Here is a 22,104-nt window from a genome sequence, read left to right on the forward strand (position 1 = left end):
ATATATATATATTTTGAAGAATAGCTTATAAGATTAAAAAAAGAAAACATGTTAGAAGATTATAAGTTTCTTTGGAAGAATGAGAACTAACACTGATAATATTTTTAGCTGATTTCAAACTAATTTAAGTGTCGAATGATTTTTGTTGGGCGCCGCTCAGCGAACCCTTACTATCTCTTCTTTTTTCAGTTTTTTCCGAACTTTCTATCCGTACCATTCTTGAAGCAAACTCGATTTCCAATTCGGATCATATTAAACGAAAATTACAAACATCATACTTAAAAGATCTTACATTAATCAATGACAAAAAAACTCCAAAATCAAAATATATTTTAGTCACGACTAGAACATGATGAAAAAGCACAGGCATTCATAACATACAAACGTAAGATAACTTCAAATCAAGAACAAATAAAGAAAGAATTGGTAGGTCTGGTCTTGGGACTAATTCTATACAACGAGTGAAGTTGGAAACTTGAAGACTTCAAATCAAACATGTATGTCTTGCTAGTAGCTTTAGCTGATATGCTGATGATCGATCCATGCAGTCAGTACTACTGTCTTTTAGCACTCTTTTTCACTCTAAATTCTTCGTACATCTGCCAGATATATTGTTAGACGACGCCAGAAAAAAACAAGAGCTCGTTGAAACCTCACGAACGTTGCTTCGTTACAAATGATCGGTCGCTCTTACAACCTTAGAGTCATGAATCTGCGCGGATGTAGCGTAAGTAGTCGTTCTGATGATTGGAGTATAGATTGGATTTTCTATTTCGAATTCTGTTGCATTCTTTTAAACGGACTAGAAGATGCAATAGGATTTGAAACAGAAAATCCATTCATGAAGAGAGAATATGTGTAGTTTGATCGATTATTCGTTATTACCTTTGGCGAAGCGGGATCTGTTAAGAGGTTGACGGTGTTCGTCGTGCTGTCCTGAAGTTGATTCCTGAGACTGATATATCAACGGCCCTGAGAAGACAACTCTGCCTTTCTTCTTCTTGTTTCCGTTATCCTGTTGGAATCCAGATGCAAAGTTCTAAATCAGTTAATGACAGTAGGGTGTGTTTGTTCCTTTTTTAATGATAATGAGGACACCTGGATTTGAATCCGGAACCCTATTCTTCATGGAGAAGAATGATGCCAACTCAACTAACAGATTGATGGCAATTACATTGGTTGTCAGTATGGTTTTTCACGAAATTGAGTAATTCTATATGCGTACCATGTATAAGTCGTGAGGCTCGTATACATCGGACAGATGAAAAGAGTCGTCGGGCTCATGCACCCGATCTGCTTCCCAACGTACAGTGCGCTTTGGAGCCTGGTTTCTTTGGACCCCTCCTGAGGGATCATCGACTTCGTGCTCGTCCGAGTCCGATGATTCGGTTGCATGCAACACATTGGGTGGTTCCAATGCATTGTATTTTTGACCTCTTGAAGTATGAGGACCGTGCAATCTTGTGTATGCTTCTCTCTGCATTTGCCTTTTAGCCCATGCAGAGCCGTTCGATTCTGAAGCCTCCACAGGGACCGAACGGGTGGTGGATACGAGGGATCCTTGAGATTCCTGTGTCAATTGAGAGGCCTCGGACACGGTATCATAGGATTGCTTCAACGATGTCCGAGAAGCGAGGCCACTCCTCCTCCTATATGCATTCGTACTCCCTCCGTGGCTCCTACGAGAGACTAACTGCTTGCCCTCAGCCTCCTTCAAGAAGCGAAACCGAAACATGGATAGTGTTAATATTTTCCCCATACTTTGATCAGAGAGACAGAGAGAGAGTGAGAGAGAGAACCTCCTTCGGGACAACTTTAAAGAAGTCCGTTGATTCTTGCAAAGTTTTCCGGACTCTCCTTGGATTTCTTGAACCTCCTTGTGTCTGTGCTGCGGAAGTCCTCTTCCTGTAAGAATTGGTAGTTCCCATTCAAGCTTTGAAATAGATAAAATAAAACACAAGTGATCCATAGAGAATCATATGTAGATAGAGGATTCATATAACTATGATGTTTATATGTAAGAAAAAAGAACAGAAATCTTGCCTTCTTGCTTCTTCACGGTACTTAGCATCGATCTCTTTGTTCGGTGGGTACTTAGGCAGGCTTGCTGGATCGCACGCAAATGGTTTTGTAGTGAAATACTGTAAAAATCACGACGAGGCTCAGAGATCATTAAACGTGCATATCATGACGCCAACAGCTGGCCGGCACATATTAGAACGACTGGACAAACTATATTCCAATGTTACCTTAGAGTCGAGAGCAGAAGCAGCAGTCCCGCGGTTGTAAGGTTCGATAGAGAGAAATGTTTCTATAAGGCTTACTGCACTTTTGGGAAACTCTTTACACCTTTCTCGCAGTGTACTTTCATAAGGATGCTGCGGCTTGAACATGTTAGCTAGAGGAAGTTTCGACCTTTTCCAGTAATCTTCCGGTGGAGAACCGCAAAGCTTGAAGATCTTATGCAACTGTTCGACCTGCAGAGACGAGAGACGGAATTTTCATACAGAAACATACAAGAAACATCATATTTAAGTCCAACTCCAGTTGTCCGAGACACACAAAATGTTAAGAATGTTCCAACCTCAGTTCTGCCCTTAAGTATAGGCCTTCCAATGAAGAGTTCAGCAAAAACGCAGCCTACGCTCCACAGGTCGACGGCCTCCCCATAACTTGTTGACCCCAGGAGGAGTTCAGGAGGACGGTACCACAGAGTCACCACACGGCTAGTCAAAGGTTGTTTGTTCTTGGTTTTGAGGAAATTCGCGAGCCCAAAATCCGCTATTTTCAATATCCCTTCGTTGTTTACCAAGATGTTGGACGTTTTAATATCCCTATGCAGTATACCTCGTGAGTGGCAATGTTCGACTCCGCTCAATAGCTGTCGCATATAGCATTTGATCTGTTTTCCGGGGAGAAAATGAAAAGAGATTCAACTTTGAGGACAACGTTGTTGATTTTGCTGCTGCTGTAAATTACAGAAGAGATGGAAACACACCTGTGAGTCTGTGAATTTGATGTCGGGACACGACAGCAGCCCGGCAAGATCATGTTCCATGTACTCGAAAACGAGGTATATGTGACATGACAATCGAGAAGTAATTATACCCTCCAGCTTCATGATGTTTGGATGATCGAGCCTGCGCAGAATCAGAATTTCGCGTGCCATGAATCTTACACTCTCTGGCTGAAAGTTGTCGAACCGTACCTTCTTCACAGCAAAGATTTTGCCGGTTTCCACCTGACGTGCACGGTAAACATCGCTGTACGTGCCTTGTCCGATCTAAACATGTAAGAACATGGTAAATAATCTTGATCAGAAACATTCTTTCGCGAAATTCTAATTTGTCAACATATATATGCTCTTTACAGTCATCACACAATCAACATGCATCAACCAGACCCCCTATTCTAAACCATCAAATTTTACCTTCTCTAATCTTTCGAATGAGTCTGATCTCAACGGCACCCATCCTTCGATGGCTTCCCCAGCCACGGCGGAGAGCCAGGCCGGCCAGCCGGCGGCAACGTGCTCACCCTCCGTCAACCTCCCGAATTTAAAGCTAAAAACAGACCTTTTATGAGAGGAGCCTCTCTTCAAGGCCCTCAAATTCCCGGAGTGGCTGGCGAAACGATTCTTTTTCTTGACGGACTCCTCATTCTCATCCTCCACCCCAGCCTCCTTCTCTGGCTCCTCCTTTATCTTCTCCAACGGGCCGACCTGCAACAGGGAACCGGAAGTCAAGCGGCCCTGCCCATTGCTGCTGCTGCTGCGGCGGCCTGAGGAGGAACGGGCAGCAAATGGAGGTGATTCGGAGCCTGCCTTCTTGGAGCTGATGCAACCCATGACCGGCCACTAAAACCACCCATGAAAAGAATTCAAACCCGCGGATATCCGGACCGACCCAGATGGGCGGATGGGCCGATGCTGGAGGGGTGAGACGGAAAACAACACCCCTACAACATCAGCTTCATCAAATGTAGGAAATGATCAAGAGATAATCCGTCAAGAAGTGAGCTGTGTTATCCTTTTGAGAGAGACAGAGAGAGAGGAAAGAGAGGTCAAGTGTGTTCTTGCCATTTCTTTGTTTCTTCCATCCGAAGTGCTTTTGTGTCGCGGGATGTTCGGAGGACAGAGGTGGGAAACATTCGTTTGCATTTTCGTGGCTGTCTTGCTCAGATCAGATCATGCTTTTCTTCTTAATTTGGTCAAAACTTATATCAAAACATGTAATGCCATCGTATATTATTAAAAAATTTAAAATATTTTTTTAAAATTTATTATAATTATAAAGATTTTTTATTATTTAAAATTATTATAAAAAGTATTTATCAAACGATCATTAATTTTATAAATTGTTCATAATTTTTAAATAATAACAATAACTTATAATTAAATCAAATTTTAAAAGATTTTGTGATAATTCACTCGCAATAATTATTATTATTGTTATCCGATTAAAATGTGACCGTTGATGAGTTGGGATTCGAATTTCAGTTAGTTGACGACTGCAGTTCATGAATTGAAGGGCAACTGTCAACTGCTGAAAAAAGGCGGGTATTATGATCTACCAAAGGGTAAGACATGTCATTCCATCCTAATTTAAATTGGTGAAGTTACAAATACTTCATGCTGGTAATTGAATTTCTTTTAATATAATTATAATTAATTCACGATGATGGTGGTTGTCATTAGAAGGGCTTTTCTTGATAATTAAATTGGCTTTTCTTTTTCTCAAAAAAATTATGTATGGCATTTTTGGTCACACAATTTACGAGTTTAATACATTTAATTTTATGGGCTAGAAAGTTGTACTTTGAGAAAAAAAATGCCACAATTGTTAATTTTTTATTTTATGGGATTAAAGAAAGATGCTACAAATTTTGATACTATGGGATAAAAAAAGTTACATTGAGATACATCTTTTGACTGGATAAATTATTCTAAAAAGGTAATTGTAAAATTTTTGAAATTTCAATTGAAAATAAAATCATTTTAAATGATTTACAAATTGAGTTTGGTTCTCTTAAAACCGCAAATTTGGAAAGCTGCTTCTAATTCGTTTCGTGGGACTTTTGTGGATAATTCCATTATTACATCCTTGTAAACTATGGAAACAGGAATTTAAACTTGTTGGGATATACAAAAACAGCGTACCCCTTCTATATTCTTACAGTATGACTGAAGATTTCAACCTGTTGAGATGATCATGACTCTTCTTCTGATTCAGAGATATCACGCTGCAATCTCTTCATCTTTGCGCTGCAGAGTCATTGGAATTTGGTCTTTGTTCCCATAATCGATCTCTTTACTTAGCGAAGGCTTTTGGGATGCCGTCTTGTATTGCTGAGCTGGGGCGTTGGCTATGCCATGGCTGTTATGTCACCTGGTCGGGATTTCATGATTATGCTTGCCCTCGTATGTAGTAATCACTGATCTGGGGTCTGCTGAAGATCGTTCAACGTGTTTGCGGACATTGCAGCCAGCATATGTACATCTGTAATAACTCCTGCAGAAAGGAATTGGATGCTTAATTCAAATTTGTATCCATGAAAACATTGGCGAGGGCGAATTTGAAAGATCAAGTAAAACCAGCATCATTCATTTCCAGATTATTTTTAAAAAAAAACACAACCTTGGATAAGGGTTCCCCTTAACCACTTTCTGCCCGTATTTTCTCCATCTGTATCCGTCATCCAAAAGGTCAACTTCGCTTCTTGTCTGCAACACAATCTTTGATTCTGAAACAGTTTGATGGGACGAAGCTGGAATGGGCGGTCCAGTTTCCATGCTCCTGCATTGCCAACGAAAACATGTTCCAATGAAATCATTAGACAAAAAAGGAGAACACAAGAGTAGATGAAGATGTTAATACCTTCTTTTGGCAATTGGTTCGTTGTCATTCTCCTTGTCTACTACTACTGCACTATCTTCCGTTTCACAATTATGACTGGAGGCAGTCAGATGGCGCTCAAATTGGGTGGTTGCCTGGAAATTCGCAGACTCAGAACAGAGAGGTGTAGCCTCATTTAACCTACTGTTTTCAGTTTGACCTTGTGAGGCGGAAACAGGGTTCACCTGGGAGTTTATTGTTCTATCCCTTTTACTTGGCTGAGGAGGATCATGGTTGTGCCGTCCTTTATATGTAATCTCTGTTATACGACCATCTAAAGATCGTTCAACCTTCTTCTTGACAGGACAATTGAGATGTGTGCATTTATAGTAGCTCCTAGGACATTCACTTGCCTTGACATGCTTCTGCCCATATTTTCTCCAGTTATAGCCGTCGCTAGCTGGCTTATCACCAGCAACATAGGTGGTCTTTTTCTCAGATTGAGAAACTTCAGAAGACTCCATATTCGAACTCTCTGGCTCAGGTGCCAATGGATTTGTCTGCTGCATTGACGTTTCAGTTGGCGCAGATGATGACTGCTTAGCCAATGGTTCGGCAGCATCGGCAGACGAGAGATGTTGGAATTCTGCTTGCTGCATTTGCATGAAAGATTGGGACAATGCCGCCTGAGCAGTGACGTGCGCTAAGGCCTGCTGGTGGGACATCCCGAAAGGGCTCTGCAAGAAATTCAAATATTCATAGCATACCAAATCCAAATTCTAAAGGTGCTAGCGAATTAAAACTGAAATCAACCCAGCAGTACTAATGATTGTATCACTCCCAAGCTTATTTCCATCGATCTTACAATAATTAGGGGGTGTTTGCAAAAGCTTAAAACACTTATGAGTTTATTGCTAAATATAAGTTGAAAAAAGTGCTTTCGATTTACGTTTTTTGTTTTTTAACTGATTCCTTGCCAACTTTTGCAATTTATTGATAAAATTGCAAAGTATTAAACTATTTTCCAAACAATCCGACCTCAACTTTTTTCCACTTTTCACTTCTGTTTTCAAACACCCAAATTTCCCCTTCCGCTTAATTTACAAGACCACCAAAACAAAAGCTATTGCAAACACCCTGTTAGAGTTGGGACCTCAATTCTCAAGCTTAGCTATGTCAAAACATAAACCCGCAAAATATCCAACATTCTTGTACAGTCTACACAAATAGGAGCATTCGGCAGATAAAAATGAGGAATGTAAATTCTGAGATTTCATGAAACCTACTAAAACAGGATTAAGAAACTAAATGAAAGATATGCCTCTTCAATAATTCAGCTTTCTCCATCCCTTAATCTGACAAGCAATATTAGCACTAATTAGTGTGAGTTCCATGTCAAGAAGTGGCTCAGATTTGCAACAGCCGCATATGCAAAGCAAAAATAGAGACCAAAGAACTGTAAAGTTCCATAATTGTGAAAATTCCAAATTCCAAATTCCAGACTTCATCAAATCATTTTTACCTATTTCAGTTTTCTAAAAAGACAATCTAATACATCGGCTCCACGAAACCTGTTCAAAATCAAATGGATTTTTACCATCCAATGCTTCAGTACCTTCACAACAAATACTTAGTTCAGACATAGTAATTTCCAATTCTAAACTGATGAATTATAAAAACAAGAATCACAAATACTTGACTCAAAACTCAAAGATTTTCATCAATTCCAATTCCCTGAACAACATATGAATCTAAGCACACTCTCAAGAAAATTCACAAGTTACGCAATTTAACTGAAAGCTTACGTGAAGTGGAGAACAAAAACCAGGTGAATTCAGCAATCCGGAGGGGCTCAGCCCCGGCGGAACCATGAACAGAGGGCTCAGACTCTCCAGCGGCGGCTGCGGCGAGGCCACCACTAGATTAGTCGGCCTAATCTTTCCATCACTAGAAAAATTCCCTTCTTTCCCAGAAGCATTAGTCGGCAAAGAACCGGGCTTCGCCGGGAGGGGGGAAGCCATGGCTCCTGCCAAAAGTTGAGAGAATGAAAACGGGCCCTGCTCCGGAAAGAAGCTGGAGACCAGCGTCATGGGGCCCGGGCTGAACCATGGGCCCGACCCGTTAGTAAAGAGGAACTCCATGGAGGCACGTGGAGGCACCAGGATTGTGGGCTTGGGTTTTGGGGCCGTGGAAGCATCTTCTTCAACAGTCCCACCCATTTCTTGATTCTTTCTTTCACCACGAAATCAGAGAAGAAAAATTGAATCTTTTTGGTGATAATTGCTCTGCAAAGATTGTGGGTTCTCCCCTCCTACTTCTTGTTCGTCTTCTCACATACTCTACTCATCAGTGTGCGTAAATGCGATTTGTATGTATGAGGTATGAGGGAGAGGAGGAGCCCCTATGGCGGTGGGCTCCAACGCAATTTTATTACAGTCCTCTAAAATCCAAAATCATGAATCATTACAGCAACTTGTTCTCTCTCTCTCTCTCCTCGTCGGTCGTCGATGGCGTGGAGCTGTTCGTATTATCTTCAATGAAAAAGAAATAAATAATGAGAGAAGGTGGCTACAGCCTACAGCAAATGATACATCTCGAGAATACATTTCTTTTTTGTTTATTTAAAGAACGTGTTGTAATAATCTTTCCAAATTAAGATTCCCTTACTTTGTGGTGGGTCATAACATTTATCACATGTTTTGGTTCATACTACAGAAATTGGGTTTGTGCTGAAATTTATGTTACCCATGGGCACAGTGCAGTGCACTCGGAGATTTCTAAAACATTTTTACTTCTTTTTTCTTTTTTCTAGAAAATTTATCACAGGTTGAATTGAGTTGTCTTGATATTGGGTGGAAACTTTTTAGTAATGTGGAATGCTAAAGATGATTGGTCCTCATCAAGGACCAAAAACAATGTTGAGATTTTGAAGTATAAGAAAAGATAAAATGGCACCAATGCTTGAAATTTGACTAATAAATGGTTTTTGAGAGCTCGAGTTTCAAACACGCTCACCGACCATTGTAATAGGGTCTAATAGAAAATTATGTAGAATATGATATAAAGCTTTGCAAGTGTTTATTTGAGATTCGTGAGCGCAATACCAATGTAGGATTGCGTATCATTTCAACACCTCGCCGTCCTGAGATGGTCTACGAATTGAGAACAATGAGTATTCTTGGAGAACCAAGATTGGAATTCCCTTATCCATCTCTCACGCCAAATGTATTCACAGCAAGAGGCGGAGGATCATTCTATAGTGAACCAGTCCAACAGCATCTTATTTTGCTGCAAACCACTCCGTACACTTCAAAGAGTAAAACTTTTTTACAGAAAGAAACTATAACTCATTGTTTGGTTTCGAGGAAGTATGTTGATGAGACGGCTAAGCCTTCCACATCATAAGTGCGAACCAATCTCTGCCTTTTGCCAGGTGACTCGAGCCAGCAGAATTCCAAATGGAACGACTTGGATTCTTGCACACTCTTAGCCACATCAGATAGGCATCCCATGTACATGCCTCCAGGCAACAACGTTAACTGGAAACCACCATCGAAGGTGACCAAGTTGTTAGAGATGGAACCCGACCAGTGTACAGAGGTGGTAACGTCACTGCCACCTGATGTAGATCTTATATCCTGTGTGCATTTAAGAAACAAGGAAAAATTAATATACGGATGAATGGTGAACAACTAAGTTGGAAAATCTGGAAGTCACTTTACAAGATGAAAGAAAGAACAAAACTAGTCAACAGGTCAAGATTGCGTGAACTAGTTGAAACTTGGTGCAATGTTGATTTGCAGAAAATAATGAATTGAACCCACACAGAAGATGAATTTCGAGTAAAATAACAAAGAAACACTATTTGATGATATCAACTTTGTAACTTTTGCCAAGGAACTGGTGAACCTGGATGAGCTGACCGTCCTCATTCATTTCAAGTATAGCAATTGTATCAGCTTTGGCTATTGTGGCTCCATAAACACCACTCCTTTTGGTTATAGAGTGACCCTTCCATGTCCCTAAATGTGGAGCCATCCTATTTGAATCCTAGAACCATAAGATTATATCAAGTAATTTATTATCTGTCAAGAAAGCGAACGTAATAATTGTCAGTAATTGAGCTAAGATACCATAGAATTGTCAAAAGAAGGATGAGCAGGCACTTCCTTTCCTCTTTCTTCCAGAAATACAAGTAGCATTTCTAGTATGCCCTGAGGATCCATGATATGGAAAGCTCTTACTCTTGCATCTTTTTCCAATGAATAGAGGCAGTTCTCACATACAATTGCAGGCCGTCTAGAAGGAAGTTTCAAGTTTCTGCAGAAGAAAATCAAGATAAACAAAGAAGAGATTACGTGAGACAGTGGAGCTACCCAGCATAATGAGTAGGCATGAAAGTAAAGAATATAAGCACAGTGAAGAATTCACAAAATTATTATACATCACAGTAAGTTTAATGCCTATATCTTTTTACATCATCCTTTTTTAATGCAAACGTTTAAATGTTACTAACTATTGTTCGGAGTCTTCAAAAGAAAATTCAGCGGGTATCAAATTTTATTCTATTCCTTGCAATCATACTGACATTTCAGGAACTTCTTGCAAATCAGTGACTTCAACCTATGGAATAAGAAAGCATATATATGCAGCAAATGATTCCACTATCAAACCTCAAATTTTGGGACTATCAAATCCAGGCCTGCAAAAGCAATAAATCCAAACATTACACTCACACTTTTCATAATTGGTATTCATGATTCATCAGCCAATGAAGTGGGACTAGATGCAAATAAAAACACAAATACCACATATAGACATATTTTCACAGTAGAGATGACAAACCAGAAAAAGGATGCTAATTCAACTTTCAGGAATTATCAACTCCTTCATCCTAAGTTGCTGTTTAATAAAACTAACACGCACCTGGGAGATTCTTCTCCAGTATCGTCTTCACCTAGGACCCCTTGTCTTATCACAGTTTCTAACATTCCAGCTGTCTGGTACCGCAATGCAAATGCCTTCTCTTCAGGGAAAAAGCCAATCTGCAAACTAAATTCAATAGATGATCAACTAAAACAATTAAAAAGTCGATTCATGAAAACCAATAAACTCAAAATTTTGCAGCTAGGATTTACCATTGACTAAGCAAAATGCTTCCAGGTAATAAGAAGTCTCACCTGCTGATACTTGTCCACTGTGAAAATGTTGGTTTCTTTAATCTTGTACTCAAACCATTCTGACTCATCTTCAGGGTCTGAAGTGCTTAATGGAGGCTGCTTGATGTATAACCTTATATTATCAAAAACAATAAAACAAAAAGTAACAGAATTTAGAAACAAAATGCAAGAATAGATTTCTATGATGCAACATAGCATATGATGAGGTGTTCTGTGGCACTTACAAGGCAGTTGTTTTCACACAACAGAGACATTTAATAAATCTCAAGATAGCCATCCTCATAAGTATGTTGCACTTTCAAAATTCTTACAAAGAATATTAGAATTCATTAAGTTCCAGAAAAGAACAACAAGTACGAGCAGTATTGGACATGACTTGTTTTCCACGAAAGGATTCATATGGATATCACCCTTTGTGGGCTCAGATCTTCTCGAACCAAAGGAGGATTTAACAGACTTCAAAAGTCTCCAATCTCAAATGGAGGTTATAATTTCTAAATTGGACAAATTCTAGACAACAACGCAAATTGCATAAGCGAAAAACAACCTATATTGAAAAGAACATATAAAAACTCCACTCAAGTAATTTTAGTGATAAAAACTTACGATTGAATCAAACTCGTGAGTTCAGCTTCCCCGTACGAGCTTGCAGAAAGCTTTGTACTAATCTTATGCAGCAAATTCCCATTACAATCAAATTGCTGCAAGAAATCAACCAAAAATCTTAGAGTCTCCTTTCTAGAAGCCCATGCTATGTAGATCATAATAATAAACTTCGCCGACTAAATCAAGCTTCTTTAGTCCATTAAATTTCTTAAACGAACTGTTTGAGATAACTTGTCTCGATACAAACTCAAACTGAATGCTACATGTAAAAAAATTATAGGACTTACGGGTACTTTATAAATCATCGCAAAAACCTAAGAAATCGTTACATGCAAACATGAAGTTGTGCACAAAGTTCAGAAATTGCTGCCGACAAACATAGGGAGTAGGATTACGGTTTCCCAACCACAATCTAGAAATCTCTAAACGTCAATCCTTTTTGCTCTGAAAATTTAAGAAAACAACATATAAAAATAGCTCCCCGCAAATATCGACTAGTACAAAATGCACCCACTGGAAGAACTAATCTTACATGAAAAGAGCCGGTCCAGATGCCCAAGTTGAGGTCGATGAAGCGGTTAAGAACGTCAATGCTAATCGGTAAGTCACCGCTCTGACGACTATCTTCAACCGCCGCCGCAGCGCCATTGGAGGAGCACGGCGCTGAAAATGGTGATTGAAATTGAATGGAAGGAGCTACGGGCCGTACAAATGGTTTGGTGGTCCAGAAAGATGGAGGAGGCTTGTGGGCTTTCCACAAGGCGAAAGTATTGTGGGCCGCCGGCGCCGGCGGTAATATGGAAGAGAAAGCCGTCGCCATTGGAGGGAACTGAAGGCCAATATTCTGGCCGCCCAGCAAAGGTGAAAAATCTTATCCCAAAGCATTGCCCATTGCACACGCTTTTGTCTTCAGTCCACTGGAAAACGCATTGGCTTCTAACGCGAGCTTGGGTTTATTCTCTATATTGTGGAAAATGATCGGAAAAATAACGGTATGATCAAGTTAAATTCCAAGAACCATAAGGTAAAAGTTGCAAGTCCAACCCCATTCTTGATATTATTTTGCTTCAATTTTACTTTATAAAGAATTATCCTTTCAAAAATGACATGTTTGCGAAATTAAATCTTCATAACCATAAATTGATGGGTTGGAATCACACCAAATTCAGGAGTATTGATCTAAGGTTGTCAGAGTACTATAATAATAAGCATTGATTTATAGTAATCATTAATTAATTATAGATATTTGATATTGACAATTACTATTTTTTATGATTGCAATTTTTGATATAATTATATATGATCACTAAAGAAAACAAAATTATGCGGATGCATCGAGCGTGTGTATCTCAAGAGTGAAAAGATCATTCCAACTCATGAGTAACTGCACAATTCTTGAATCCTGTGGTGACATGGATTTCTTCTTGCCCAAACCAAAGAATGCTACAAACAATCAAATTTTAGCCAAAATTTCCAACTGAAATAGCCATTACAATGATTCTAACATTGTACGGCACATTTAAGCTAAGTTTCTTCTGAGCAGATGAGAAAGTGAAAAAGGAAGAAGAAGAGAGAACTTCAAGAAGATCTTTATGTTCAATTCAATCAAGTCTTCTCAATAGATACTCAACCTGGACTTGCTTTGTTAATGGCATGATCCAGTCCCCATATAGCTCGGCAACAATGGTCGGGTCTATTTTGTACACTGGTTCGGTGTTACGTTCAACTTCATTCATGTTTACTTCTTGACCATACTTCCGAGTTTTCATCTCCACCCTCTTTGTAATTGCCTCCTCAACTGCCGGGTATGTGAGCAAATCCATGATTTGGGCTGCGTCCTGCAGAATTGCAAACAAGTTCAATGAAGAGAGTTGGACACATTGAGATCCTGCTTAAACAGTCATGCAATTCTGAAAACTACTGGTATCAACTTACTTGTGCTCTAATGGCAGCTTTATAAACATCAGGGGAGGCTCGGAATTTTGCTTCAGCTACAAATTTACCATAGTGGATTCTCTTTGACAGGGCCTACGAGTAGACAATGAGCAGTCAGCCAGTCTTACTAAAACTAAGTAAATACCAAAACAATTGGAAATTATATATTTGTTCAACGGTGAGGTTGAGTATGTATATTCTTGACAGTGGTAGAAGAGATCATAAAGTCTGGTTTTGAAGGAGAAGCAGCATTAAGAAGCGAAGTTATTGACTATTTAACACATGATGGATGGGAAAACTGACAAAACAGGCTGAAGCCGTTTATAGAGTCTAACTCATAAACTCTGCCTTTGTTGGGCTTTATTTATATGAAATGAAAATTCTGACACTTCCGAAGAAGGGTATTAGTTATCTCACAGCCACATTAGACTTTAGCCGCTTTCTATTTTATCCATACTTTATATTTGAATGCACAAACAAAGGTAATGCATTGCCCCAAATCATTCCTATTACTTATTCATTTGAGAATTTATTTTGATTCACAACAAAGTCGTAAAGCACATACCTGCAAGCAAATCGTGTCGCAACTTGCAGCTGATCCATAATTACCATCATCACCGTTTTTAACTAATCTTGGGAGGAGATTCCTGAAGTACATGTCCCATACTTTGACATTAATATTGATGAAATCAGCTGCTGGATGAAGAACCTGCAAGAGTTTTAATAACACCAAAAAAAACAAAAGAAAAGGAGTGTTAAAACACCCTCTTCTCATCTCAAAAAAAAAAAAAAAACCTCTTCTAAGTGTGTTTAGTAATCATGAAACAGTAAGACCAGCAAAACTAAAAATTATGTACATATTTAGACGCAAAGACAGTACTAAACATGAACTTCATGTCGTTGCACTTTTTAGCTATCAAAATCCTTGGTGCATTTACATGCAATGTATGTTAAGGTGGAAAGACAATAGTACCAAGGCTTATTTGATTTTAACTGGAGATTTGGATTTGCAAGAGCGATTGATCACAAGGCATCTGTTGTGTACCTGTGGGTACTCCATTGGGGGCAACAGCGGCTTAGGTAAGTCGTTTGGGAAGAAAGGATGCTCGTCGGGGCTTTTGTATCTTCCAACCTAGATCAAATAATACTTATAAAAGCATATTATTAATAGTCAAAATTCGAGGAAAAGTTCAAAGCTTCAACTTACCTTCGCATGAAGCTTTTCAGTTCCTTTAACCATGTACTCAACGAGAGAGCCATGGAAACCATCCATGGCAAAAGCATCAGGATCATATGTCTCGGCATTGTAACAAAATTGAGCTCTCTCCACTAGACTGAATATAATGCTATCCTCTTGCCGTATCAAGGAGTTCCTAATACCCTCAAGAGTGTAGCTCTGAGTTTCATCTACTCTTCTCTTCCGAGCCAATCTGCCAGGAAATAAGATTGGCCTAAGTACAAGTCTACCGACTTGAGCACAACATGAGAATTTTTTGTGGCATTTCCTACTATACGACATTAATAGACTCTTTAGAAATACGTACAACTAGTAGTCGTTTATTCAGCATTGTGTGGCCTTCATGCCAGAATAATGAGAATGTCCAATATATCTGTAACTGTGGCTCTCCTAATTTACTGCAACTCCTTGCCATTTCACTCTAAGCAACAGTAACTACATGTAAGGTGTCTTCCACAATAGCATTAGAAACCTTAATGTTTCGGCATATTGCCCGAGCATTCAGCTTATAAAACTGTCTCTCTAAGATCAAATTTCCAGGAAATGAAAACCCAAAAGAAAACTTCAAGAATCAAACCCCACCATCCAATTAAGGAGAAATATTTGAAGAAAAACTTATATCTAATACTCTACACATCATCAACACTGCACATCCAATCCAAGAATTTAAAAAGTCATAATTCTACTCAAAACCATAATGCTCATTCAATCAGCAATTCTTGGCAGTAACAGAAATCAAAACCGACCAACACTGCGCAGCGAGAGCAAGAAGCAAAATCCAAACAAGAAGCAAGAATGGCAAAACCCAACAAAACAAAAGATGATTAGCTTTATACCCAACGCTGGAAGCAGAAGCCCGAATTGCCGGAACGCCATTACTGGAAAATCTCCAAGTGGGATATCGAAGGGTAGAACAGGTTTGATGGGCAAAAGGGTTAGTGGGTCTTGAGATCATGGAGTTGGTAGGGCCGAACACGGAGGAAGAGGCGGCCCCCAACAGCTTCGCCTCCATTTTTCCAAGGCAAGTGAAATCAGAGAAGAGAGGGGCCCGTTTCGTAGACGGAGAGAATCAATTTGGGGGCTTTGTAGTTTGGGGTGTAGTTGAGATGAGATGTAGTTAGGTGGGCTACATGCAATATACATCATATTAATTTATGTTCAACATATAAATACTATGTTTTTGGAGACTTTTACTAAGCATTGGTTTGTTTCGTCCGCCAGTTCATAGTTTGATAAATCCATCGTGTTTGACTTTGAATATATATTTCATTTTTATTTATTTTTTATGTTTGATATTTAATTTTTAGAATTTTACTAAATGCTAAAATATTATTTTTATGTTTATTGTTTATGCTCCTATTTTTTATATATTAAATATTTAGGAAAAAAGAATAAATAAAAAGTGTAATTATTATTTTTAATATTTAACACCTCTATTTTAATTAATTCTTTTCCATCCATTATCCTCTCTATTTTATTTTACTCAACTGTATTTTGATAATAAATCATTAATTTAATAAAAATATTATTGTACTTGCACACATATTGAGTGTGTCATTTTTTCGTCTAATATATCTTAAAAGTATCTGGATTTACATATCAAGAATTTGGGTCATACCAATTTTACCTAAATCCGATTATACACGGATTCATTAAAATTCCATGAACACGATTAAAATTGCATCGATAATTCATATATAATCACATAATTTGATAATATCTATAAATAGATGGCCAAAATTTTAGGTATAACTTTTTCTTCGTTAGTTTTTTGTACAATCCAATTTTCGAATAATTTCATTAACTTAAATATTGAAGGGCTGTAGCCGAAAGTGTCAGCATTTTTCTCACCAACTCTATTTTGCAGGGTTATTTCAAAATTATTTAAAATTTTATTGGACCCTATCAATGATTATTGACAGGCCAAGATACTAAAAATGGATTGCTCAATTATATGTAGTATACATCACATGATTAGTGTCTAATTTCTTATTGTGAGTGTGTTTTTAAATGGTAATTACATATATAATTATATCAATATAATAATAAATCAAACAATAGATTAATTCAATCAATATAATACAGTAATTCATGTAAAATGAGATAAGTACTCATATTATGTAAAATAAATATAGACACGTTTTGTGGGATTAAAATTCATAATTTCAAATTTATTCGTAAGATATAGTTTTAATCACTGGACTAAAATATGATGTGTGATTTCTTATTGTGTGGATGATCATAAAATGATGATTTTCCCCAAAAACTTGTTGATCCAATGTTTACAAATAGATGAAACGTGTTGCACATGTCCAATTAAAACATTACACGTTAGTTGGTTATTTCAATTCAAGTACTAATAAATTGAATTCAACTATTCAACTACTTGGGAGTTTGGTAGAGCCCATCTTTTTGGAACATACAATATTTTTTTAAAAAATATAATGTGACATTATTAATATATTGTTACTATTTTTAAAAATAATCTACACTAATATATATATAAAAGAAAAAAAATACATTTTTTACTACAAAACGACGATTTGCGACCACTATATAAATTATTTTGTTGTGTCGACGATAATTTTGAATTAGATTTTTTTTTAAATGTAGCATGTTGGTTTGTATATTTATTTTTATTATAATATATTTCAAAATTTGAAAGATTATTTTGTTGTGTTGATAAAGTCCTTAAGTTGATTTTATTTTTTTTTATTAAAATGTGATACGTTGATTTATATATTTTACTTTAGTCTGTAATATATTTTAAGATGTAAAAAATTATTTATATTATATAACGGTAGTATTAGATATGAGGTGCGGCTGCATCATCCTGCCCAGGTGGTGTTGGGGCGGCACTTGCAATTGCAAATGAAGAAGTACCAAAAGGCAGGAAGGAAAAGGTCCCACCGGGAGTCGAACCCAGGTCGCTGGATTCAAAGTCCAGAGTGCTAACCACTACACCATGGAACCTCTTTTGCCTAGACTTTAAAAGCATTATAATATCAATGCGTTGTCATTGAATGAGTTATGAATGCGAGTAGATAGAAGGGCTGCTGTAGGTGTAGGGTAGTGTAATCTACACCTACATGCAAACTTCAACTGAAACCATAATCACGCTTTCCAACACATATTTCTTCTCTTAAATCAAAATTTCATTCAACTAAATTAATCACATAATATATTAATTAATTATCTTTCTTAAATTATACACTAGCTAATTACAGAATGATTATATTATATTTGTTATATGTTTTAAAATTTGGAGTGTAATATATGTGTATATATGGACGCACACATTCCTCCGGTAAGGTCTCTCCAGATCAACTCTTGTTTCTCTCAAAACCCTTTTCAAGAATGTCCCACAACAGCGTCAACCAAACCTCCAGCCCCGCTCCCAAATTCTACGACGCAATAATCCTCGGCGCCTCCGGGTTCACTGGAAAGTACGTTGTCCGCGAAGCTCTTAAGTTCCTCAACGCCCCCAACTCGCCTCTCAAGTCCCTCGCTTTAGCCGGGCGGAGCCCCGGGAGACTGGCCGAAGCCCTCAAATGGGCTGTCGGTGCGGATTCGCCACGCAACATCCCCCTCCTCACTGCAGATACTACAGACCCGGATTCCCTCTCCCGGCTCGCCGCCCAAACCAAGGTTATACTGAATTGCGTCGGTCCGTTTCGGCTCTACGGGCAGGCCGTGGTCTCGGCCTGCGTGGATGCGGGCTGCGATTATATTGACATTAGCGGGGAGCCCGAGTTCATGGAGAGGATGGAGGCCTTGTACCACGAGAAAGCAGTTGAGAAGGGGTCTCTGGTGATTTCTGCTTGTGGATTTGATTCCGTTCCGGCGGAGATGGGGCTGTTGTTTCATTCCAGGCAATGGGCCGGGCCGTCGGCTCCTAACCGGGTGGAGGCGTATTTGAGCTTGGAGTCGGATAAGAAGATTGTTGGGAACTTTGGTACGTATGAATCAGCAGTTCTTGGGGTGGCTAATGCTGATAAGTTGGTGGAGTTCAGAAGGTCCAGGCCCAAAAGAGCCCGGCCCGCGGTATGTATTATTCTCTCTTTTTCTCTGTTTTCTGTTTGCTTATTACATTTAATGTCAATTGTCATGTAATAATCCCAAGTATGCGAAATGGTTCGTATTTGCTGTACTAATAAGTTTATTTCAGATTCCGGGACCGGCACCTCCGAAAGGATCACTCATAGAACACCACCAGCAGCTCGGCCTGTGGGCTCTAAAGCTCCCATCAGCCGACTCCGTTGTTGTACGAAGAACGCTAGCTACTCTGACCGAAAATCCCCACGGCCTACCCGGTGTTAACGAAACTGCCGACGACCTTAAGAAGAGGGAGGCATTCTGGTCATCTGTGAAGCCGGCTCATTTTGGTGTGAAACTAGGTTCAAAGTCATTGCTCGGTCTATTTCCTTACATCATGCTCGGGATATTCATCGGTCTCTTATGCAGGATCGCCCTGGGTAGACGGCTTCTCCTGAAATACCCCTCCTTCTTCAGCCTTGGAGGGTTCAGAAAAGAAGGGCCTTCCGAGGAGGAAGTGGCGAGCGCTACGTTTAAAATGTGGTTTGTCGGGCATGGTTTTAGTGATGCTAGTCTAGCATCAAAAGGAAACAAGAAGCCCGATACTGAGGTAGTAACGAGGGTGGCAGGCCCGGAGATTGGTTATCTGGCCACTCCCATAATTCTAATTCAATGCGCGCTTGTTGTGCTGAGCAAGCGTGGTAGCCTGCCTAAGGGAGGTGTTTTCACGCCCGGGATTGTGTTCGGCCCAACCGACTTGCAAGAACGGCTCCAGGAGAACGGAATATCGTTCGATTTCATTTCAAAGAACGCCCTTTCTGCCTGAGTGCTGCAATGTCCTTAGACCGCGCTGTCGGTAAATGTCGAAGTGCAATTACCATCAAGGTTGCAATAATAATGATAGGTTGTTTTAATTGTTGGTCTACGTTAATAATAATTGTTTTGATCTTCACGATCATAGTTCGGATGTTGTTTAATCACTCTATGTGTGAGGTTGCTCATGTATTACAAGTTCATTTTATTACAAATTAACATACCCCGTATATTCTTGATTCATATATGATCAAGTTAAAATCAATTTAATTATTACACATTTTGTTTTTTTCTTTGAGAAGTTAATTATAACACATTTAAGTCTATAAAAATAATCGATCATGCTATAAGTATAACATATGTTGTTGTACCTATTTGTTTCCATTTTCATCAATTCAAAGCTATATGAAAAATGAATTTTTCATAAAATTATATCAAATAAGTCATAATCATGAAAAATAGAAAACAAAAGATCATTGCTCATTCCTACATCGACCATAAAGTCAAATTCATCTTTCCTCTTTTCTCCTCAATTAAAATTAAACCCCCCCAAAAAATAATTTATAAATATTAATGGGGTGTTTGCAATTGCATGCTTAAAACAAGTTTTAGGGCTAAACTCCATCTCTTGAGGTTTGGTATAATAACATGTAAACCTCTTGTAATTTAAGAAATTACATACAGCACTCCTAATATTTGCTTCCGTCTAACAAATAAATCGCTATGTTCGCCACAATTCATAGAATTTGCTAATATTAACAAAAAAAAATGAATGAAATTTGATATTTATCCTCGACTGATTACTGACTTATAGCAGGTCAAACAATTTTTTTATAACTAAACTATATTTATAATGATGAAGATATGCCTCCTCACATTCATTAATGTGTGAAGACATGTGAGGGTGATTTGGTCATAGAAATATTTATTTAACCTATAATAAATCACTATTAAGTCAATCGGGGTAAATATATATTTTTTTGTTTATATAAGCAAGTTCGATAAATTTTAACTGACGAAGGGACTTATTTATAGGCAGAAGCAAACCCTCAGAGGGTACTAGATGTAATTTCACAAATCCTAGGAGATTTACGTGTAATTACACCATAGGGAGAGGAGTGTGATTATACCTAAGTTTTATGAGATAAAGTTGAAAAGGTATTTTTCAATTTTCGATTTATGTTTTTGAAATGTTTAAATTAACTAAGTCAAAAATCATAAATAACTCCCTATAAATTCCCCAACTTATTAAAAATATTATCATATATAAATATTAAATTATTTTCAAACATTCGATCTTCCATTTTTTTTTTTTTGTCACTTCTTAGTTTTAGTTTCAAACATTGTCGACTTTCACTAATTTTTTATATTTAGTTTTCTTATTTCTAAAACAACATCACGTAAAATTAAGTGCGATATGATAAGAAAAAAAAGAAAATTAAGTGGTAACTGAATGTTTGGACTCTTATAATTAATAAATGAAAGTAAAGTAGACAATTTTTAGGACAAAACTTGAAAATACATATCTTTTTTTTTAATTTCTTTAATTTAAAGGGATTTTATTACACTTATTTCCATTTTCAACTATATATATGTATAATGCATATTGAATTTAATTATATTCAAATTAATCATAACATAATAATATATATAAGAGTAAATTATCATCAGCTTTTCTAAATTTTGTTATAATATAAATACCCTTTATTTTAATTATTATTTAATAAATATCTCTGCAGTGAGTTGTTATGATGGAATATTTGTTAAGTGACAGTTCATTTTAGAGAGTATTTATAAATTTTCAAATAATAAAAAGATAATTACAATCCCATAATGTTTGGTGTAATTATATATAAACCTCACGTGACTTGAGAGATTACATCTAGTACTCCTCAGGTAATTTGCGTCCCTCTAATAATAGGTTCCTCCATTTGTCAAAATTTACTAAATTTATTAATATTAATATAAAAAATAAATAAAAATCGATAGTTAATATCGATTTACTTATTACTGACTTATTGGAAGTCAAATGATTTTTTTTCTGACTAAACTACCCTTGTAGTGATATTATTATTTTTTAAATGAAGATAAAGATATACTTTCTCACATGCATTCAAGTGTGGAAATGTATAAGGATGATTTAGTGATGAAATGATTTTGTTTGACCTGCAATAAATCAATCAGTGATAAATTATGAATTTTTATTTATTTTTTTTTTCTATATCAACAAATTTAGTAAATTTTAACTAACGAATAAATGCATTTGCTAGATAAAAATAAATATAGAGATATTAAATATAATTTTTAAATCATAAAAAATTTAGTGATAATTACAACTTTAAAGATGGAGAGTATAATTACTTCAATAATAAAAAATAATTATAATTATGACACATACTATTGTAATTACAAAGTCGTTCACCTACTGTAATCCACGTGGCCTCACCCTCCCTCCCTCCCTCCC

General features: G+C 37.5%; 5 protein-coding genes and 1 non-coding gene across 6 annotated transcripts; 1 reads left to right on the forward strand and 5 right to left on the reverse strand.

Annotated features, from left to right (window-relative positions):
* Window positions 1-301: 301 nt before the first annotated feature.
* LOC105167623 (putative serine/threonine-protein kinase At1g54610) lies at window positions 302-4,076 on the reverse strand. The gene is made up of 9 exons (XM_011087403.3): window positions 3,431-4,076; window positions 2,999-3,283; window positions 2,585-2,902; window positions 2,250-2,477; window positions 2,044-2,141; window positions 1,800-1,905; window positions 1,226-1,711; window positions 886-1,015; window positions 302-712 (listed from the first exon to the last, which is right to left on the reverse strand). The coding sequence occupies exons 1-9, from the start codon at window positions 3,845-3,847 to the stop codon at window positions 705-707; spliced, it is 2,076 nt and encodes a 691-aa protein (XP_011085705.1). The 5' UTR covers window positions 3,848-4,076; the 3' UTR covers window positions 302-704.
* Window positions 4,077-4,956: 880 nt separating this feature from the next.
* LOC105167624 (putative WRKY transcription factor 4) lies at window positions 4,957-8,414 on the reverse strand. Its single transcript, XM_011087404.3, has 4 exons — window positions 7,640-8,414; window positions 5,877-6,571; window positions 5,637-5,795; window positions 4,957-5,510 (listed from the first exon to the last, which is right to left on the reverse strand). The coding sequence occupies exons 1-4, from the start codon at window positions 8,051-8,053 to the stop codon at window positions 5,384-5,386; spliced, it is 1,395 nt and encodes a 464-aa protein (XP_011085706.2). The 5' UTR covers window positions 8,054-8,414; the 3' UTR covers window positions 4,957-5,383.
* Window positions 8,415-8,890: 476 nt separating this feature from the next.
* On the reverse strand, window positions 8,891-12,596 carry LOC105167625 (glutamate NMDA receptor subunit epsilon-1, putative (DUF3598)). Its single transcript, XM_088883302.1, has 7 exons — window positions 12,153-12,596; window positions 11,621-11,715; window positions 11,015-11,126; window positions 10,761-10,879; window positions 9,968-10,154; window positions 9,744-9,884; window positions 8,891-9,472 (listed from the first exon to the last, which is right to left on the reverse strand). Exons 1-7 carry the CDS (start codon window positions 12,438-12,440, stop codon window positions 9,182-9,184), a joined length of 1,233 nt encoding a protein of 410 aa, XP_088739428.1. The 5' UTR covers window positions 12,441-12,596; the 3' UTR covers window positions 8,891-9,181.
* Window positions 12,597-12,961: 365 nt separating this feature from the next.
* Window positions 12,962-15,926, reverse strand: LOC148787108 (chorismate mutase 1, chloroplastic-like). Its single transcript, XM_088883303.1, has 6 exons — window positions 15,629-15,926; window positions 14,763-14,985; window positions 14,601-14,687; window positions 14,121-14,264; window positions 13,556-13,648; window positions 12,962-13,458 (listed from the first exon to the last, which is right to left on the reverse strand). Exons 1-6 carry the CDS (start codon window positions 15,802-15,804, stop codon window positions 13,222-13,224), a joined length of 960 nt encoding a protein of 319 aa, XP_088739429.1. The 5' UTR covers window positions 15,805-15,926; the 3' UTR covers window positions 12,962-13,221.
* Window positions 15,927-17,693: 1,767 nt separating this feature from the next.
* TRNAQ-UUG (transfer RNA glutamine (anticodon UUG)) lies at window positions 17,694-17,765 on the reverse strand. The gene has a single exon. It is a non-coding gene; the product is annotated as a tRNA-Gln (tRNA).
* A 304-nt stretch (window positions 17,766-18,069) lies between these two features.
* LOC105167628 (putative mitochondrial saccharopine dehydrogenase-like oxidoreductase At5g39410) lies at window positions 18,070-19,870 on the forward strand. Its single transcript, XM_011087410.3, has 2 exons — window positions 18,070-18,836; window positions 18,961-19,870. Exons 1-2 carry the CDS (start codon window positions 18,150-18,152, stop codon window positions 19,651-19,653), a joined length of 1,380 nt encoding a protein of 459 aa, XP_011085712.2. The 5' UTR covers window positions 18,070-18,149; the 3' UTR covers window positions 19,654-19,870.
* Window positions 19,871-22,104: the final 2,234 nt, after the last annotated feature.

The sequence above is a fragment of the Sesamum indicum genome, linkage group LG8, assembly GCF_026168435.1.
Source record: "Sesamum indicum cultivar Baizhima isolate 11 linkage group LG8, ASM2616843v1, whole genome shotgun sequence".
NCBI lineage: Eukaryota > Viridiplantae > Streptophyta > Magnoliopsida > Lamiales > Pedaliaceae > Sesamum > Sesamum indicum.

Bases quoted from the DNA above. Each gene is read 5' to 3' on its own strand.
- LOC105167624 (XM_011087404.3), bottom strand. From the start codon at position 8,053: ATGGGTGGGACTGTTGAAGAAGATGCTTCCACGGCCCCAAAACCCAAG. The intron at 6,572-7,639 runs GTAAGCTTTCAG...AATTTCTTGCAG, and splicing joins GTTTTTGTTCTCCACTTCAC to AGCCCTTTCGGGATGTCCCA. The intron at 5,511-5,636 runs GTTGTGTTTTTT...TCCTTTCTGCAG, and splicing joins AAGGGGAACCCTTATCCAAG to GAGTTATTACAGATGTACAT.
- LOC148787108 (XM_088883303.1), bottom strand. From the start codon at position 15,804: ATGGAGGCGAAGCTGTTGGGGGCCGCCTCTTCCTCCGTGTTCGGCCCT. The intron at 14,688-14,762 runs GTAAGTTGAAGC...TATTTGATCTAG, and splicing joins CTGAAAAGCTTCATGCGAAG to GTTGGAAGATACAAAAGCCC. The intron at 13,459-13,555 runs GTAAGTTGATAC...GCAATTCTGCAG, and splicing joins AAGCTGCCATTAGAGCACAA to GACGCAGCCCAAATCATGGA.
- LOC105167628 (XM_011087410.3), top strand. From the start codon at position 18,150: ATGTCCCACAACAGCGTCAACCAAACCTCCAGCCCCGCTCCCAAATTC. The intron at 18,837-18,960 runs GTATGTATTATT...AGTTTATTTCAG, and splicing joins CCAAAAGAGCCCGGCCCGCG to ATTCCGGGACCGGCACCTCC.
- LOC105167623 (XM_011087403.3), bottom strand. From the start codon at position 3,847: ATGGGTTGCATCAGCTCCAAGAAGGCAGGCTCCGAATCACCTCCATTT. The intron at 1,906-2,043 runs GCAAGATTTCTG...CAATTCTTACAG, and splicing joins TACCGTGAAGAAGCAAGAAG to GAAGAGGACTTCCGCAGCAC. The intron at 1,712-1,799 runs GTTCTCTCTCTC...CGCTTCTTGAAG, and splicing joins TTAAAGTTGTCCCGAAGGAG to GAGGCTGAGGGCAAGCAGTT.
- LOC105167625 (XM_088883302.1), bottom strand. From the start codon at position 12,440: ATGGCGACGGCTTTCTCTTCCATATTACCGCCGGCGCCGGCGGCCCAC. The intron at 9,885-9,967 runs GTATCTTAGCTC...TTATGGTTCTAG, and splicing joins CTTCTTTTGACAATTCTATG to GATTCAAATAGGATGGCTCC. The intron at 9,473-9,743 runs GTTCACCAGTTC...AAATGCACACAG, and splicing joins AGGACGGTCAGCTCATCCAG to GATATAAGATCTACATCAGG.